Source organism: Monodelphis domestica, chromosome 6 (genome assembly GCF_027887165.1).
Source record: "Monodelphis domestica isolate mMonDom1 chromosome 6, mMonDom1.pri, whole genome shotgun sequence".
NCBI classification, from domain to species: Eukaryota; Metazoa; Chordata; class Mammalia; order Didelphimorphia; family Didelphidae; genus Monodelphis; species Monodelphis domestica.
The window spans coordinates 139,105,455-139,126,401 of NC_077232.1; the positions used below are offsets into that span (position 1 = coordinate 139,105,455).

At 38.1% G+C, this 20,947-nt stretch overlaps 1 protein-coding gene across 4 annotated transcripts in view; it reads right to left on the reverse strand.

Moving 5' to 3' along the window:
• USP46 (ubiquitin specific peptidase 46) overlaps positions 1-20,947 on the reverse strand; it is a 70,544-nt gene that overhangs the window by 39,662 nt on the left and 9,935 nt on the right. For 3 of the 4 annotated variants that reach the window (XM_007496461.3, XM_007496464.3, XM_007496462.2), the window contains exon 2: positions 3,912-3,992. In XM_007496461.3, coding sequence (XP_007496523.1) covers positions 3,912-3,992 — 81 coding nt within the window. Of the gene's footprint in view, positions 1-3,911; positions 3,993-6,086; positions 6,775-20,947 lie in introns of those variants that run through there. The other variant, XM_007496463.3, reaches the window with a different exon arrangement.

Genomic DNA, 20,947 nt, shown 5'->3' on the forward strand with positions numbered 1-20,947 from the left:
TAAAAATCAGTATGATCAATTTAAATGGATGAAAACCACAAACATCCCCAATGATAGTCTTTGAACCTTTCATCTGACTACAACAGACCACATGCAAAAACCTTCAGAGTAAAATAAGTTTTATTCCCTAACGGAGAAACTGGTTGGGTCTTGTTGGCTAGGATGGTGGGCCAAATGTAAGAGATGAAATCTGATAAGGACAAATGTTTAAATCCTGTATTTATGTTTAGGACATTGCAGAAAGGAAAGACTCTTTTCATGTGAAAAAGACTTAAGGATTTGGGCTAACTGCCAACTCAAATAAGTTTGAAATGATGGACTAAAAATGGCAATTCTATCTCTGGCTGCATAAACATCAGGACAGGTTCTAGAATAAACTATCTCTATAGCAATCTCTAGTATGGCCAGACCATATCTAAAGAAAAATTACCAACAGGTGCATAGTAAAAAGAAGGGCAATCAGGATGATGAGTTTGAAACCACATCAGATAAGGAGTCATTGAAGAAACCAGAGATGTTTAGCCTGGAGAAGATAAGACTAAGAGGTGGGGAGTAGAGGGGACATGATAGCTGTCTTCAAATACTTCAAAGGCTGCCATATGGAAGAGGTATTAGACAATCTCTAGAATTGCAGAGGGTGGGGCTAAGATCAATGAGTAGGGATTACAAAGGAGGTAGATAGAGTTCAGCTGCTGATAAGGAAAAAAAATTTCTAAGCTTTACAGCTGTTCAAAAAGTTCTCCCTCAGAGGAGTCATTTCAGCAGATGCTGAATGCCACCCACTTGTGAGGACAGAAGCTCGTGGAAACACAGGAAGATTCAGACAATTTGAGTTTTCTTGACCCCTAGCCACCATTATAGTAAAAGGATACATGAAGACAAAATACAGACCACAAAAAAGGAGAAAAATTATTAGAACAAATGCTTTTTTAGCCCTTATCTTTACAAACATACTAGTAATTGGAAGAGTGGGGACAATCTAGCTTTGGTATAATGTTGCAAGGCAGGGAAATTAAGCCTAGAAAGACCATTCAAATGTTCTCGTCTCATAGTGAAAGGCTGATAGTTCTCTGCTTGCTAAATTTGAGTTCATTGCAGGTCAAATGGTCTTTATGGTTCACAAAGCACTTTATCTGTATTTTCACATTTGATCCTCACAAGAACCCTGTGAAATAAATAGTATAACTATTCAATTTGTTTTTGTTTTTTTAGTATAAGAAATGGCCAGTGAGGAAAATTCCTCTGCCATTGAAAGTCAACACTGGCTCTGTACTTCATAATATTAAAGGGCTGGCCAGAAAGCCAAGAAATTAAGTGACTTGCCCAGGATCACACAGCCATCAGTGGACTGAAACCAATATCTCCCTGAAAGCAAGCTTTCTATCTACCATGCCATACTACTTCTCAGGAAAACTATTATATCCCCAACTCTTACAGATTAGGAAATGGAGGCTGAGAAATAATGAGTCTTTTCTAAGGTTACAGAGTTATTAGCAAGTGGCAGAACTGGGGATCAAATCCAAGACTTCTGACTCTAAATCCAGGATTCTCTTCTCTTTGAAATAGTGAACAAATCTCTCATCAGAATGATAGACCCTAATTGTCCCTTTAGCTTGTGGCTTGTTTTTAGTCCAAGAAGGAGGCAGATTTTCCCTCTGATTTATTAGTAATATCCTACTCTGACCCACAAACAGCTCAGCCCTATAACCTTCCCCTGCTTCTTACCAGCTTCTTAATGTTACACACCAATGATAAGGACCTGAGGTGAGAGCCTTACACTATTTCACTGAAACTTGGCCCTTATTCAATAGACAGTGCCTGGGAGAAGGCTTCGATGGGGAATGCTTCTGGGTTATATTTTCCTTCTCTGTATTTGAATGGTCTTTCCAGGTTTAACAGTGTATATATGCAAAACAGAGAGGGAAGAAAAGGGGGAGGGGAAAGAAGGGAAGCAGAAAGAAGAGAAGAGAGGTAGTTCAATGAATAGAAAGCCAGACCTAGAAACAGGAGACCCTCGGTTCACATCTGGCCCCAGGCTCTTCCTTGCAAGTCATTTAACCCCAGTTGCCTAGCCCTTACCATTCTTCTGTCTTGGAACTGATACTTAATATGGATGCTAAGAGTTTGTTGTTGTTGTTTTTTAAAGAGAGGAGAAAGGGTGAGGGTAAAGGCAAAGGAGAGAGAGAACAACTTCTTTTAAGAAATTAGATGGAGCTGTGATATATCACATTCATTGTGAATGTGGAAAAAATTAACAAGTCTGGGGAGAAAGAAAATAAACATCAGTTTCTCTAATTCTTTCTGCTTCCATTTAGAGGCCTCCATTTTTATTCCTCCACACATACCATGAATACATTTCTCTTTGTAAAGGCAAAACTCCCACTACTTCAGTAATGGCCTTTACAGACAAATCCAAGAATAGTGCACAGGGGTCCAAGGCACTTTATTTCAATAAGTGTTCTCATTTCACTCACAGCCCTCCCTTTGATGCGTCTGTTCCAACCCACAGACATCACTTCAGGCTCCATAACCTTCCTTCTCTCCTTCCTAGCCTTCTACTATTCCCTTTATAAGGAAGGTCCAAGAAGGGAGCCACACACTTTGCTACACAGGGAAAAAAGGGATGCATTCAGAGGGCAACTTCCACTGGAAATCAAGCATTGGCCTATGGCCACATCATCAGAGTGTGCTACCAGAGCAGCTGTACAAGAGAGCCTGGTATTTCTGAGAGTGTTTCGGCTCTATTAAGCCCTCCACCCAGAGAGGCAGACCAGGAAGGGAAACTGTAGGCAAGATGGATTGTATTACTTGATTTCTTGGCTGTGGCCAGCTGGTCAGGAGCCTGGTAGATCTTCTTATGCACCAGGTTTTGCTCTGGGAAAGTTCAAAGGGGCTACAACAGAAATGAAATGGGACCAGAAGTTTGCATAGAATAGCTCCTCCTGTCTACTTCACCAGAAGCTGGGATGCATTCCATGTTCACTCCCTTTGGGTTAAGAAATCCCACTGACCTCTCAAGACTCAGTTCAAATGGCACTTTCTCCCTAAAGTCTGATCTAATTATTGCCTTATCTCCCTTGAGATGGAAATGATATTTACTTTCTTATCCTTGCATAACTTGTTTGTATTTGTTTTATAGAAATTTCTTTTTCTATTTGATATATTTATTCTTCTGTGTCCTTCCCCCCAATAATCTTACAACCTAGAAAGACATGTTTTATTTAATCTTTCTCTCTTAGTATATGTTTATATAAAATATAGTGCTTAATAAATATTTGTGGGATTTGAGTTTAATCATGCAATGAATTTAGTATTAACCTAAGATTTTTCTCAATATGGTTTAGGAAAAAGGTAAGTTTGACTGCATAGATTTACTTGAAGTGGCCATCAAAATAAATTTAAATTCATTGTTGAATAGTATAATTTATCCTTAGCTACTGGAAGATACATAGGTAAGGAAGATCTTATAAATACAGCTCCACAAAAAAAAGGAGGAACTAGCCCAGATAGAATAGCTAATATACATTTTAAGGCAGCTTTAAACCTCCAACTTGCCACTTTCTAATCAGTAGAATGGAATTATTGAAAATCAAGCAACATGGGACAGCTGGGTAGCTCAATGGTTTTGAGAGCAAGGTCTAGAGACAGGGGTCCTTGGTTCAGATCTGGGCTCAGATACTTCCTAGCTATGTGGGCAAGTGAAAACACTCCTTAAGGTGTGAGCAAGTCACTTAACTCTCATTGCCCATCCCTTACTGGTTTTCTGACTTGGAACTAATAGACAAGTATTGATTCTAAGACAGAAGGTAAGGGTTGAAAAAAAAGAAAATCAAGCAATGAAAACAAGACCATTGGGGGTTCCATATGGGAGAATAGACCAGGCTATTGAATTTAATGAAAATAATACTCACATTGACCAATCCGAAGTAGTGTTCATTGATTGGAAACTGCTCTGGACCAATGTCTTTTTCCAGAGCAGAGGCATTGGTGCCCTGGAGAAAGAAAAGTAATATGTTTAGTTTAATATAAAATAGACAAGATGAGGGGGAAAAAAACTTGAAAAAGTCAGCCCCAAAAGAAACATTTTCTTTGGTCAGAGATGTACAGTCTAGTGTGTAAAAAAAGAGGTCACCCAAATGAATTACGAGTAATGGGGCTTGGTCAGACCCCAAGAGGCAGCAATAACGAGCAGGCACATTATTGTCTTCATATCACTGTCTCTCATGCTGGATGCTAAGGGGTCAAAAATGGGAATGAATTCAAATTAAGAATATCCCTTATATCTAGCTGCCCTACTTTAGTCTTGGCAATATACTTCTCTTTTCCTCAATCTTTTCTTCTCATCTTCCATTATGTCCTTTTTTAAAAATTAAGTTTATTTACTTATTTAATTAGCTTAGAGTATTTTTCCATGGTTACATGATTCATGTTCTTTCCTTCCCCTCCTCCCACCCCCTCAAATCTTCCATTATGTTCTAAGAGAACTCTAGGAAAGAGGAGATATAAAACAAGAAAATGTAAAAATCATGGCCAAAAAATTCTTATGGAATAAAATGTTGGTTTCATATGGGAGTGAAGGTCTATCATCCAGAATGGAATATGGGCTACACCACCAATTTAAAACTTTCACCAAAATAAAGGGAAGTTAGAACAGTTAAGAGAGCAAGTTTACTTATCTCATTTGATCCTCACAACAACTCTGAGAGGTAAGGCTATTATTATCTCCATTTTACAGTGGAGAAAACTGAAGAAGAAAAAGGTTAAGTGACTTGCCCAGGGTCACATAGCTAATGAATTTCCGAGACTGGTTTTTTGAGTTCCGGTATGCCTGAGTCCAGGCCCAGCATTCTAGCCACAGTGCTACCTAGCTGGATCAAATAGGGTAATATTTGTAAAAGCACATAACACAGTTTCTGGCACATAGCAGGCACTTAATAAATGTTTATTCCCTTCCCTTCCCCCATGTAGAATCTAGGCATTCCCAATGGCAACTAGTTGATGAGCCAACTAAAACAGTCCTACGCTTTGGCATAAGAAACAACTATTCTCCTCCCTGACCTTGGTAAAGCTTCTTCAACAATGAACCTATTGGCATCAAGAAGAAGTGAGCCAAAGTTTATGCAACAATGTGAACATAACAAGGTCAGGATGAATGGAATCCAAATTAAGTACAGGACCAAGTTCTCTTTGCATTCAACTGGCCAGTAAACAAGAAAGGCTCGGGCATTCAGTCAAGGATATCCATCCCTTGAGGCCCCATTCTATGGACAGCCTGCCTGCCTTCTTACTTTGGAACCATAAAAGACTCAGCTCTCTCAAGCCTACCAAGACTGAGGATATTGGTATTTTTTAAGGCAAGAATTGTGTCTTTTAAAGAACTGTTCCTGAAAGAAAACAACACAACACAGATCTGTCAGAGGATATAGAATAAATAAAAGCCTTTTTTTTTAATTGGATGTTAAATTACTATAAAAATTTGTTTAATCTCATTTAAGCTTGTCTCTAGTTGCACACAATTAGCATTTCCTGTCAACAGAGGGAAATAGCTTCTAAAGAGCTGAAAGAATGGGATGAAAATAGGCACAAGTATGATTGGGGACTCTGAAAAGTTTAAATGCAAAACCAATCCCCCATAACACAAAGGGATAGATTTTCCCACCTACATCTAAATTGTCTTTTCCTCCCCACTCAATTTGTATATTCTATCTGCTGTTCCAATAATCTCATTTCTTTACCTGTCAGGAATGCAGTACAGTACAATGCTGCTTAAAGCTATTGTCTCTAGTGATGCATGAGCCTATACACTACTGGTTCCTCCTTCTAAGACAGATATCTATCTGCAAAAGACATCCAGAGAAATTCATGTCCCTAGAACAGGGATTCTTAACCTTTTTGTGTGTCTTGGATATCATCTGGCAGTCTGGTGATAACTATACACCCCTTCTCAGAATGTTTACAAAAGAAAACCAGTTATATTGAAATAAAGTTATCAAAATATATATATATATATATATATTTAAAAACAAGTGCCTTGACATCAGGTTTAAAATCTCTAAATTAAGAGATTAAAATGAGTGTTCACTTACCATGACTTCAATCTTATAAATCCATTTCAGCTTGATTCAATAGAGAGAAGGCCTTGGAGTTAGGGAGCCCTAGGTTCAAATCTTGCCTTCTGATAGAACTAGCTATGTCATCTTAATAAACCACTTCACATCCCAAGCAATTCTGTAAGCCTCTAAATTGCTGGTCATTTGCTTTGATAAGCATCAGTATCAGCATGAAATCAAGGTAAAAAAAATCAAAATAAAAACCTCAATTCAAATTAAAAACAAAAACATTTATCTAGCACCTACCATTGCTATGTTCAAGGCCTCTGGGATTTTACAGATTCAAAAACAAATTCACGTATCCCCAGACAAAAACAATAGGATCCCCTCACCAATCTCTCCTGCCAACATACACTTCTCTGCCTGTTTGAATCTCTAGCTTCCTTCATGGCTCAACTATTAAACTCCTCCTGTAAGAAGGTTTTCCTAATGGCCTCAGTTATTACTGCCCTCCCCTTTCAGAAATTATTTTCTATTTACTTTGTATATATTTTGTAGTAGCTTATCTGAGTACATGTTGTATTCCCCTGGTAGAATGTAAGCTTCTTGAGGTTAGGGACTGGCATCCCCAGAACCCTGCATAAAATAGACATTTAATAAATGTTGGCTGAATAAGATAACTGTCCAGATATGGGTTCCACTTTGACATTCTGTGATTCTGAATCTGTTTTTTTGCAGGATACACATGTTTAACATAAAATTGGAGTACTTAGATCTCATAAAACATTTCTCTCTGAAACAGAAATGTCCTCAACTCCAGAAATGTCCAAAAAAAAAAACCCACCATAAAAAAGTAAATCTTCCTAAGATCAGTTATTCTCTTGTTCAATCACCTAAGAAGTATGCTATTTGAAAATTCCTGCTCCTAATGAAAAAATGTGCTATGTGTGTGCATGTTTTTTTTTAAATGTGTATATAAAAACATGTCTTATTTCTATTTATCAGTTCTCTTTCTGGAAGTGGACATACACAAGTCATTTTTCAAACAATATTTCTGTGGCTGTATATTATGTTCTCTTGATTCTGTTCATTTCACTCTTCATAACTGCATGTAGGTTTTCCCACCTGCTCATCATTTCTTATGGTCCAGTAATATTCTATCACAATCAGATACCACAACTTGTTTAGCCATTCCTCAATTGAGGGGCATGGTTCTTCCTGAAAAGAATGAGCCTAAGCTAAACTTCTATCAGAAGCAGTTGTAGTTGGGGTAAAACAACACTAATACTCAAGAATCAGGGCAATAAAATGATTAACAGTGAAAAGGGCTACTACAATTTTCATCCTTCAGTTCCTGAGTTCATAATTCCATTGACACTCCAAGAAAGTTCCTAAGATTTGGGTACAAGCCCTGTCTTTGCTATTTGTTACCTGGGTGACACTAAACAAGTTATTTATCTTCTCTGGGATTCAGTTTTCTCATTCATAAAATGAGAAGACTTGATAACTTCTAAAACCCCATAGGAGCCTGAAATTTTGAATAAGCCATCCTTCCTGTCTCTTGCCTCCTCTTGCTGGCCCATCCTCTCCCAAAGGAAAAAAATATATACTAAGAGTTCCTACATTCAAAAGAGCCTCAGAGGACCAACCTCCATTCATCTTTGAGATAAGCATATTTCTTAAGAAGCATTTCCTTATACTAAGCTGAAATCCAGTTTTCAGTAATTATTCAATTAGTCCTGTGTTCTGGGACCATAATAATATTATCTAAAAATGTCTTCCATGGAACAATTCCACAAAAATTTTAGAGCAAATCATGATGCCCCTAAGTCTTCTCCTCTCCAGACTAAACATCCTCAGTTCTTTCCAACTGACAGCATTATTTCTGATCTTGTCATAATCCAGGATGTTTAACAACAACAACTGCTAATATTTACATAGCTCCTAAGTATGTGCCAAGCACTGGGCTAAGCAGGTTACAAATATTATCTCATTTGATTTTCATGATTCATTAGGTTAGACAGAGAAATGATTAATAAAAAAGGGCTTAGCAGGCAAAAACAGTATGCTGAAGACAAGAAAAGTAAGATTCATTAGATAAATATCAAGACCTACCTTGGGTTCAAAAAACCAATTTATGCAACATATAAATTAGAAGAAATGCAGATAGAAAATCATCCCTGTGTGGATCAATGATGCTCTGAAAATGTGGTACCCAGAATTAGACTAGATATCTTAGATATGATTTTTTACAGGGTAGAATTTAATCAAACTATTTTCTCCCTTCATCTGGACATTAAACACCTGTTATTGCATTATAAGACCACAGTAACCTTTATGGCAGCTAGGTGACACAGTGGAGAGATAATAGCTGAACCTGGAATGAGGAACACACCCGCCTTCTATGGTTGTTTTGAGAATTAAACAAGATAGCAGGAATTTAATAAACACTTGTTTCCTTTCTTCTGCCCTTCCTAAGGGTTGTTGCATCTTATTGCTGATTTATATTGTGCTATTTATTATTATTGTTCAGTCCTATCTGATTCTTTATGAACCTAATTGGAGTTTTCTTGGCAAAGATACTGGAGTGGTTTGCCCTTTTCCTTCTCCAGTTCATTTTACAGATGTGGAAACTGAGGTAAACAGGGTTAAACAACTTGCCCAGGGACATACAGCTAAGAAGTATCGGTCATATTTGAACTCAGACCAGACTCCAGGCTGAAAGCTCTATCCACTGTACCACCTAGCTGCCAATACTATGCTTACAGACTAGTAAACCTGCCAGGTTTCCCTCATGTATATAGAGGGAAACTTATCAACTAGGCCATCTTCTCCATCCTCAAACTATATCAAGATTATAATCTTTTTCTTTCTCCCTCTGACCCTAAAAATAGCTTGCTCTTATTGTCTGCCCTTCATTTTCAAAGAGGACCAAGGACATCATGTGGTGATGTCTTGACTCAGTAAGGATTATCCAACTCTCTCTTTTATCCAACTTTGACTCTTATTTCCTACCTCCTTTAGAACCTTGCATCATATTTCTCAGACATTTTAAATCTCACTCTCCATTGGCTGCTTCCCCTTTGCCTACAAAAGTATTCAAGTTTCAACGATCTTAAAACAATCTTTCTTTGTCCATCTAGCCTACCCAACTACACTACCATCTCATTCCTCTCCTTCCCCTTCACTATTAAATTATTTGGGGGGGGGGGGGGTAACTTACCTAAGCCAAATATTCCTATTTGCTCCCTACTTATTCTCCTCTTCACTTTCCACCTGGCTTCCACTCCTATAATTCTAAAGAAATTTCTCTAATTCGCTAATGATCTCCCAATAGCCAAAGGCCTTTCTCCTTTTTAGTCTTTTTTCTTCGGACTTTTCTGTAGTTTATGACCCTATTGACCACACCCCCTCCTATTAGATACTCTTCCCCTTCCTCAAACTACTACTCTACTAATTCTCCCTCTCTCTCAATTGTTCCTTCTCTATCTCCTTAGCTCAATCTCTTTACAAATGATTGATTTCTATAACCTAGTGGAGAAACTCAACACATAACTAGTGCAATCCATGACTGCTTTATGTTTCAACAGAGAAAATCAAGTGTCTAAAGATAGAAAAAATTCTGAACTTCATATTTCTACCAGTAAAAGTATAGCAATCTTTCTGAAAATATGCGTTCTGAAAAGTGATGAGCCCCAGAGGGGAGTTGATCATGTTAGCTCTTATAGACTACATCTAAAAACAATGTGGGTGTTGGTAAGTAACATGAGCTACAATGCAACTAGGAAGTCTAAATGGATGAGATAAATGGAGAAGGGAAAGAATATTGTGATACGATTTGAAATATAAAACCAAACTAAAGAATACTAGTATGTTTTCTTCTTTGCAACAAACAAAAACTCAATTGAAACAGAAGAATGCTACTATATAGGATGGGAAAGACAAGAAGATCAGATAACTCAAGAAGGTCATATAAAAACCTGGGACAAACTATTGAAAAGAATTGGAAGGACTATTGGAACCAAGTGCAAATCCTCATGGCCTGGAAAGGCAAAGTGATTTGTCCACAGTTACCCAGATAAGTTAGCAGGAGAATTAGATGCCTTTTATCCTGACTCCCAGGCCCTCTCCTTTCCAGGGTACCATGCTGGTTCTCCCTGGTATGAACAGGAAAGCAGCAACAACAACAAAGAAAATCAAGGAACAGTAAGCAATGGATTAAAAAATGAGATATACTAGGAAGTAATTTGTTACTGGGACAATCCATGAATCTGAGTGAAAGCGAATGAGAAGGAGGTGAATATCGCTAGGGACTTGCATTAATTTCTACTTATGTTCACAAGAAGAAAAGAGAAAATCAAAGATGACCCATTAAACACACATTTTTAAAGCATTTATAATAACTGTTAATTAATTAGACTTCATGGCAACTTTATGGATGTCAATTCTTTCAACATAGGAACAAGTTGAGACAGAGGAAAGTGAATTGCCCAAGATTACACAGTGAATCAGAATACAGGGACAGTAGGGTGGAAGCTGAATCCTATAGTCCCTCCCTCTGAGGTTTTCCTGAGAATTCTCTAGGGATTATAGAAATAGAAGAGACTATATGAAGTCTAATAGTCTCTTCCCTGACCTTTTAGAAAGGAAACATATACATCATTTTCTCAAAAATTTTCAAAGAACACTATAACTTTACCCAAGGAAATATAAAACAAAACAAAAGATAGCACTAGAACTAATGATAAATCAAAACTTTCAAGTTGGAGATGGCTTCAAATCTCTACTCATCTGTATTTACAGTTAGAAAATTGGAAAGAGAAGAAAGTAGAAAGCTAACTCAGTCCAAAATAAAAACATTCTCCAAAGAGAGCCACAATAAAAATTCTAAAAGGTCAGAGGAATAAGAGCTCCCTGTAAGAGAGACCTCATGAAGGTGGGGACCTGGAGCTGGGGCCCTGAAGGATAGATAGGTAAGCATCATAGATTTAGAGCTGGAAGAGATGTTAAAGCTCATTTGGGTAAAGAAAATCTGTTCTATGTTAATCCCATTACAATGCATAAGAGAAGCAGCTTGTCTAATAGCATACAGGAAGTGTCAGAACTAAGATTCAAACCCATATTCTCTGATTCCTATGTGTGAGAAAGTACCTAAACAAATATCTAAGCACTGGATTGAAGGAACAATGAGAACGGACCGCACAGAACACAGGAAGCACATGAGGGTTACTGGAACTAAATATTAGAATAGCTGTTTTATTATATGGGAGGCAAGAGGGTCTTGATTATCAGGCTGAGAATGTCCATGACTTCTTGATTTGCCCTTGCACAATTAGGAATAAGGGATTAGGCTCACCTTTGAATAATTAGTGCTAGTAAAATAGAGTTAATATGAATTTGGGTGCCATTAAGAAAATACAAGAATAAGGGAGTTATACACCTACTGTGCTCTACCTTAGTCAAGCCCTATTCGAAACATTGTTCTAAAGTGTGGGTTCTAAGGTGTGGATGCCAGATTTTATTAAGAATTTTGCTAAGCTGCCATGTCCAGAGAATCATAAAGATCTTTAAGATTATGTTGCATAAGAATCAAAGTACAGAATGTTTCTCTATAATTTCACTCAGCTATGTCTTCTCCATCGACTCATGTAACCTCTATCCTAGTTGAGGCACTCATCACCTTTCCACCAAACCAGAAAAAAAATAAATTGTGCACAGAACTATAAATCTCTAAAGTTTACTTTTATGCTTAAGTATAAAAGAAATCCAACATTAACATTCAAAGTTGTCTGGCTTATCTTTGTTTCCTTCTGGCTTTCATTCTGTTCTCTTCTGTTGTAGTTTTTAGAAAATGCATCAATTACCTTTTTTCTTTTCCTTTGGCAAACTCATTGCTAGATCCACTCTAACCCACTCTCCCTCTTCTCAAGTTAAAAATGGAGGAAGAGAAATCCTTATAACAATGCATAGTCAAGCAAAACTAATCCTCACATTGACCACTTCCAAAAAATGTCTCATTCTGCACCCGAGTCTTTTGCCTCTCCATCAGGGGATTGGCAGCATGTTTCATCATCAATATTCTGGAATTGCGGGTAGTCATCACATTAAGCATAGTTCTTACGGCTTTCAAAAGCATTTCAATCTGTATTGTTGTGATTGTAAAAATTGTTCTGTTTCTGCTCATATCACTCTGCATTGGTTCATATGAATTTTCCCTAGTTTCTCTAAATTATTCCTTTCCTGACTTCTAAGGATGTAATATTTCATTGTGGTCATATGCCATTCTCCAGTTGATGGATACCTACTTTGTTTCCCATTCTTTGCTTCTACAAAAAGCTGCTACATAAGATTCCTTTTCCTCTTTAATCTCTTCAGGGTATGGAGGACACTGGGTCAAAGAATATGCACAGTTTAGGGACTACTGGCATAGTTACAAACTGATAGCCTCCTAATGGGTCTTCTTCCTCAAGTCTCTCCCCACTCCAATTCATCTTCTACATAGCCACCAATGATTTTCCAAAAACACAAATCTGTTCTACTCAAACCCTAGTGCCTCAAGAGGAGAACCTTTGAGTTCCAATGCCCAAAGGGCAAATTCAAGCTGTCAGTGATTTCCCCCACCCCACCCCCATACCCAAAGAAAGTGCTTGCTTTGGCCAAGTGGACAGATGGGTGGGGCATGCAAAAAAATGTCCTAAGGCACTAGAAAAAGGGGAAAGGGAACAGCTCTGCACAGGTGCCAGGTCTTTGACAACACTGCCTAGTGGCTTCCTACCAGGTCAAGAATCTACAAATATAAAGTCCTCTGCTTGGAATGTAAAGCTCCTCAGAACTTGACCCCTTCTCTTCCTATTCTTCTTATACATTATTCCTCTACATAGCTCTATCTATGATTTTGCTATTCCTCCCATTACCTATCTACCTGCCTATGTCTAGAAGATTCTCCCTCCTGAAATCTTTGATTTACTTCAAGACTCCCCTCAAATACCACCCAGTAGAGAAGAGCTTTCCCAGTGCCCTCAGCTGCTAGTTCCTTCCCCTTTAAAGTAATCTTCCACATAATCACTGTGTATCTTGTATATGCTTTTTAATGTAGATGCTGTCTACCTTATTAGCATGAAAGTTGGGGGGGAGGGTAATTGTATTTTTGCTTTGCCCCCGGTTCATGATAGAGAACAAAGTCTTAAAGGGACTTGAAAACTGTACTTCAAACATTTGAAGAATTGGCACTACAGAAAAGGGACAGAACTTATTCTGCTTAGCCTTTAAAGGCCAGAACTAATTTTATGAAGAGGTGCAAAGAAGATTTAGACTTGTTTACAAGAAAAAGATCCAGACAGCTAAGAAGTATTCACAAGCAGAATGGGTTGCCATAGGAAATAGTGGGTTCCTCTTTCTTGGATAGTCTTCAAACAATGGTTGGATGACCCATTTATTGAAGTAATACAGGTTTCAAAATCTCACAGAGAAACTGATTACCCAACACTATATGAAGGGAGAAGGAGGAGGCAGAACTTGGGAAGAGTCCTTTTTCCTTACTGTTTCAGGAGAAGACATAAGTAATCCCAAACCCTCTGGGGCAGAGGGGCTGGGAAGGAACCAAAGAACAGATCTTGGGGAAACAGATATGTTAGGGGGCCAGCTGTCCTTCCAAAACCTACCCTATTTCTTGCCAGGGTCCTCTCCAGTAGGGTCTAGAACCACTTGTGTCTTCTTTCCAAGCTGGTAGGGAAAAAAAGACTCTTCTTTCCAACTCTCCTGCCAGCTCCACCCCTTGTGCAAGCATGCAGCATTGAGTCTACCCAGGCAGTCTTACTTCACAATAGCTCACAAAACCCAGGCTGTATCTCCACCTCTCCTCCAAAAAAGAATCAAAGTGTCCTCTTCCAACTGAATTTAAACAACACACATGAATATAAATAAAACCTACATGGACACCTTATGTGGAAAATGTTTGCCAAGAGATTCGGGTTTTACATATATGGATAGGATTAGGCAGCCTGATGTCCCCTCTAACTCTAATATCACACGAAGGTGAAGGAAGGGATGAGCTTGGCAGTCTAACAGCTAGGACACCACCCTAGAAGAATAGGAAATGAAGCTCCCAGAGAAAAGGTTTGGAAACACAATTTGCTTCATGGTAAGTCTGGTAGAGGCAATTAAGAAACAACAGATGAATGAATGAATGAACAGAAAAAAAAGCATGTATTAAGTGCTTACAAATATGCCAGGCACTGTGCTGTGTACTAAATACACAGCTATAAAGAGGGTTCCTACCCAGTAGAGGAAAATAAGACACACAGAGGTGGAATGGTCAGGGAACAGATGGAGGAGAAGAAGGGAGTGATCAATAAAGGATTTACCTAGAGCTGAGGCTAGGAATTGCAAGAGGCAAAAGAAAGGAGAGTATTATCTACCCATTGGAGGATGAGGGCAAAGAGATGGGAGATGGAGCATTTGTTTAGAACACCAAATAGAACAACATGACTGTCTTATACAGTATGTGAAGGAGGAGACTAAACAGATTAGAAGGGGCCAGGATGTGAAGAGTTTTAAATGCCCCAAAGTGGAGTTTATATTTGATTCCAGAAATAATAGGAAGTCATTGGATTTTACTGTTAGGGAGAAATGGTCAGATCTGTCTGTGCTTTAGAAAAATCACATTGATAGCCAGGGAGAAGATAAGACTAGAGGGAGGAGAAGCTTGAGGTAGGAAGAGCAAATAAAAATTCACCAAAATACTCCAGGTGAGGAGTTATACAGGCCTTAATTAGGGTCATGGCTATGAAAATGGAGAAGAAAACATATAACTAGGGGATGTTATGGAGATAGAAGTGACAAGATTTGACAAATGACTATTAGATATGCAAGATGAATAAGAATAACTGTTAAATTATTACAGATATATGTAAATTTTTCTAAAGTTAATTAGCATTATATATTAGACTTAATTGACATTTTATCATATAAAGGCTAACTTCACACAAAAACCTATTATTGTAGAAAAGTTATTTCCATACAAAAAATATTACTTTAAAAAAATGAAGGAGGAGGCTAGGTGGCTCAATGGATAGAGCGCCAGGTCTGGGTTCAAATCTGACCTCAAATAAGTCCCATCTGTGTAACCCTGGGAAAGTTATTTAAACCCAATTGCCTAGCCCCTTACCACTCTTCTGTTTTGGAACTAATACTGAGTATTGATTCTAAGAAAGAAAGAGTTCTTTAAAAAATTTTTAAAGCATTTAGCTCCTCTCCTACTTGTCTGAAACTCTTGATTTAGGCATTTTCTAAGAAAAGAATATTGAAAGTAGCTTACATAATTGAATAAAAAAGGATTTAAAGAAAAACCACATTGCAAAATAGATCTGTTTAAAATACCAGAAAATCTATGGGTTGTGTCTCCTTTTAGAAAGACAGAGTCTAAGGATCAACTAGCTTAGGGCCAATTCATCCCAAGAGTTAGTATGGGAAATGCAGAATTCTCTCATTTTTTGTTTTTATTTTTTTCATTCAATGAAACTTTTTTCCTCTTCCTTCTGCCTCTCTCCTTTATTGGAGAGGAAACACTTTGTAACAAATAAGCAAAACAAATTCCCTCATTGGTCCCTATGATTTTTCAAAAAGATTGAAGAATGAAAAGAATGAAGGTAAGGGGAAAAAAGACACCACCATATAACCACAGCCATAACTAGGACAAACAACTAGGCTTGGCTCCAACATGCTGGAATTCAAAAAGCATTAAAAGTACTGTCCCAGAAAGTATTTCCTTCTCCCTATACTAACCCCATATACACATATCCCAGGTGAGCTTCTCCAGCCCTACTCACCCCCTTGTCCAAGGTGCCCAAAAGCTCTGCAAGTAACATAAAAAAAAATAACTGGAGAAATAGTTATTAGAACTTAGTTATTATCCAGGAGAAGCCAAAGTCTAAACCAATTTGGGATGATCTTTTCAGTTAAGAGCTTGAGTAATTCCAAAATTATAAATTTTGGGATAATATGCAGAAAGCTGGGCAAATGGTAAAGACAGTATTCCTGAACATCCTGTTGATTGCTGGCTCTATTCATTGAAATATGCAAGCTCAATACCCAGAACAATGTTTACTTACCCACTAACCATCCACTATACAGAGTAACATATCCAGACTTTATTCTTCTAGTAAATAACCATAGAGACAAATCAACCAGAGGGGACAAATTTCACGCAACTTAGTCACTCTGAAAGAAGTATAGATATCTCTTCCAAACCCCTCTTTGTAGGGGTTAGGGGTACAGTGGCTCCACAACTTGGAAAATCCACATAAAATGGTTTGGCCCTCACTCATTCCAAAGAAGTCTGAATTTTTTCTTTTTCTTTTATAGGGTATTTACAGTATCTTATTGTAATATCTGGGTTCCATATTTGCCTATAGGCCAAATCAGGTCATTTCTAAACTTTTTATGTTTTTGTATGTGTCATGTTGTCTGTGGCTTCCACAAAATTCCACCCAAATTCCCATTTAATTTCTTATACAGTCCCAGGATATAATGAAGTCATGATGGGGAAGGGACATCTGTAGAACCAAAAGGGTTATAATCAAGCACAAAAAAGGGTAAAGAATGTTGATATCATCTTCTTTAATCTAGTTTAGAAGCTAGACTCCAGAAAAATATTAAAATTAAATGTCATACACCAAAGTGATTTGATATCATAGAATTTTCATCAAGAAAAAGTTCTGAGAGGATTTTTAATTCCTATTTTTAACCTTATTCTCTAATACTTAAGAAAAACAAATCTGTGCAATATCATTTACAATGATATAAACTGAAGTATACACTTGAAATGTTATTAACTCCTGACAATAATTTAAGAGGAAATTTTAAGAAAAGAAAACAAAATGTAGGAAATCAAGCATTTTAATATTGTTCAGTGGTATTCCTGTCTCTAACTATACCTATCTGATAATAGTTCTCTCGGAAAGCTAGCAATAAATAGGTTAAAAGTTAGGGGAATGAGGACCTATTATACCACTTTGCCTTAACTTAAGAAAAAAACCACCACAACTTTTTTAAATGGCCTGTCAGAATAGATAGAATCTGAGGTCTGTGTCAGGGAGACATAGGTTCAAATCCCATTCTGATCTTTATTTGTTCCTATTGAACATGACCCTGGACCTCCAAGTACGTCAAACTTCACCCTAGGATGGTAATAGAAAAGTTGGTATTCTACATATTGACACAATCACAGAACCTCCAAGACAGGGGTCCCCAAACTATGGCCCTCAAGCCACATGTGGCCCCCTGAGGCCATTTATCCATTCCCCACTGCACTTCCAGAAGGGGCACCTCTTTCATTGGAGGTCAGTGAGAGGAGCACTTTATGTGGCGGCCTCGAAGTGTGGCATCACTCACGTATAGTACTACTTCTGGTGACATAATCCTTTGCATGGAGCCTTGTTCTGAGAGTAACTGAAAGAGAACAAGGCATCATGCAAAGGATTATGTGGCTGCACAATGGTCAGTATGGTGAGTGGCGATCTGGGGGAGGGGATTCCGCACTCTGTATACTGCTGCCTGGTATAGTGGTGGCAGTGATGGGCATGTTCAAAGTGTGAGAGGCCCATCACAGCCAGCGCTGCAGCCTCTGCTATCCCAGACAGCGGTATATAGCTTTGTTCATAGTTTGTTTGTTTTTACAGTCCAGCCTTCCTGCGGCCTGAGGGATAGTGTGGCCCCCTGTGTAAAAAGTTTGGGGACCCCTGCTCCAAGTATTCAGTACAAATCATCTTCATATCTCACTATTTAACTTTATCTTCTCAATATGCTTACAACCCAAGTAGAGACCGGTATTATTTATTCCTGTTCTATGGATGAAAAAACCTGAAACCCAGAGCTGCTAAGGCACTTGCTTAAATGAAATCTACCAATTAGTGGTATAAGAGAGCAGAGTCCCAGCCTGTCACTATCTCTTTGGCCTGCATCTGACTTTTTCCAGACTGTAACAGAGAATCAGTTCATGTAAATTGAGGCCAGTGATACTCTGACCTTCCACTAGAATGTTTCCAAATCTTAATTATTTGTGGATAGAACCAAAGAGCAAACAGTGGGCAAATCCACTGGTCTGCTTTCTTGTTGAAGGTCTCTGGTTCACTGCACCTGAGCTACAAATTCTCCTGCCAAAGAGATGGCCCAGGGATATGTGATACAGTAGAATAACCCTGGGTTAGGCTGGAACACAGAGAAAACAGAAATGAAGTACAGCTAGAGGCTTTGGTGAGGAGGCTTGACTAGGGTCAGAAGCCAGGCTCTGAAAATGCATTCCTTGCAGGCACAGGTCAAAACAATCATTAAAACAGTGATTAGGGGGCAGCTGGGTAGCTCAGTGGATTGAGAGCTAGCCCTAGAGACCGAGGTCCTAGGTTCAAATCTGGCCTCAGACACTTCCCAGCTGTGTGACCCTGGGCAAGTCACTTGACCCCCATTGCCTAACCGTTACCACTTGGAGCCAATACACAGTAATGACTCCAAGACAGAAGGTAAGGGTTTAAAAAAAAAAACAGTGATTAACTTAAAAGTGAAATAGCAAAAAGTCTGCCTCTACTTTACTGTTATCAAGCCCATTCTATTTGTTATGGAGCATGTTTAATAAGCCTATAATCAGATTTTGCTGGTTTCCTCTAAAGCAGAATTAATTCTATTTCTTTTACTCACAGATACTGAAAAACATAAAATTGCTTGGACAGTAGTCACAGGAAATAGGTTAACAGAGCAATTCTCAAGACTTTCTGATCCCCTCAATTATAAAACTTATTGGCTACCTCTGTGCCTAATTTCCTCATATGCCAACCAAACTCATTCCTACAGTGATTGCATCTGAATTATTTTGAAGAACAAAGAAGGTATCATAGATGTAGAGGCTAGAAAGAACCTTAGCAATCATCTGCTAAGCCCAGGCCCCTTTATTTACAGATGAGTAAAGAGGGATTCTAGAAAAGGTAAATCAGTTCATACAGGTTTTAAGTTAAAGTGGTAGAATATGAACCCAGCTCCCAAGATTCTGAATTCAGCCTATGCACCATACTGCCTCTCTCTCTCTCTCTGAGTCAGAGATCCCCAAAATGACCTATTTGGGGAGAGATTTTTCATCTCAAACAACCAGTTATTCTTACCCCAAACCCTAAAAGAAGGCAAAGGGCAGAGAAGCAAAAATCTTCCCCTCCCCATCAGCAGTTATTTTTCTCTTTTTCTTCAGGTAAACAGCTGAAGTATTTTAATGCAATTGAACTTATCTGACCCATGTTCTTCTGCACCTAGACACACTTAACTTTTCTTCACCAAAACACTGATTTCTAAACTAAGCAAATGACTAAATGTTTTTGGCTGTATGAGGTACCTTTGTTACCAGGAATAGAAGAAATGCATCATACCCTGAAGGGTTATTAGAAGTTTGTTTGTTTGTTTTGCCAAGCACACCTACATCTTTCATCTACATTTGTCTGAATTTGGAGAACGATTTTACTTTTCTCTTCCAATTCTTCTTTTAAAAGCCCTTTCTTTACTTAGACTACATTTCTACACTAGCTGGCATCATCAAAATTCCTTACAATCCCAAGATTCCCTTCCTGAGTTACTATTTTCAAATCACTATTGTTTAAAATTCAATGCTGTCTCCAAAAACTGAGACCACACAAATTCACTATTCATGTTGATATCACAGGACCCTAACTGTCCATCCACTAATACTGGAGAAGAAGAGTGAATGGTATTTGCCACTCAACTGGAAGATCTTGCTTAAATGGCTTTTAATTCTTTGAGTGGTTATTTAGTGGGATAATCAGATTAATTGCAAACATCTTTCTATTCCCCTTGGCCATGGAGGAATGAGCTCTTGACTGGTGTCTTGAGACTTTCCATAATCATAGAATCATCTATGTATAGATGGAATCAACCTTAAAAGTAATCAAGTGCAACCCCCTAATTTTACAGATGAAAGACCTTCATCTGTAAAATGTGATTCAGACATATGTGGGTCTGGAGATGGATTTCAAGGGATATGAAAACTTGGATGAAATCAAAGTTCCTTATTTCAATATAATAAGCTTGTTTTGTTTCATGCATCTAAAAACATTTTTCTGAGAAGGGGTTCATAGCCTTCACCAGACTGCAAAGGGTTCGTTGACATGCAAACAAATTTAAAAATTAAAAGAAAAATCCTGATCTAGTTTAACTTTTTCATTCTAGAAACTAAGAAACTGAGATCCAAGAAGGCAATTGACCTTTCCAAAGAATAATCACCACCGTACCATTTTTTTCCTCCTCTCTTTTCTGACAGTATAATTGTGTTCTAGAAAATCTAAAGATATCACAAAGTTCATTATGGCACATATACTTTATTATTCAATTCTCATTATGAAATCTGAGGTTCATTTTGGAAGAAGTGGAGCTAGGAAACTGCTGCTGGGCAGAAGCAAGGTTCTTTGCCCTGTTTTTCTCCCCACAGTGGGAAAAGTTGGTACCATCTCTGCTTTGGCTGTTGTTTCTAGGGAACAGGTTACAACAGGGTTTCCTTCTACCTAATCTAATCACTCCTGACCCTGCTATGCTCTGAGGTGACTGTGTAAACCACAGCTTAAAGTAATAATTGCAAATTTGTTCCCTACTTTGCCTGTCTTGTTAAAGTGTAATGAATGTATGTTTTTGTGGGAATGCCATGTTTTGGAGTTACTTCTTAGACTCATGCTTTTCTTTCTGAAAAGAACAATGGAATGATCCAACACAAATTACATAAGTGATAAGCTGCCCTTTCAGCCAATATGAGGTCATCTGAAGAGCCAATTATCAATTTATGAATTGTTCTCTAGAAGGTCCCTTGCAGTCTCCAGGTATTCATCATTTTATCCATTGGCCCCTCCATTAGA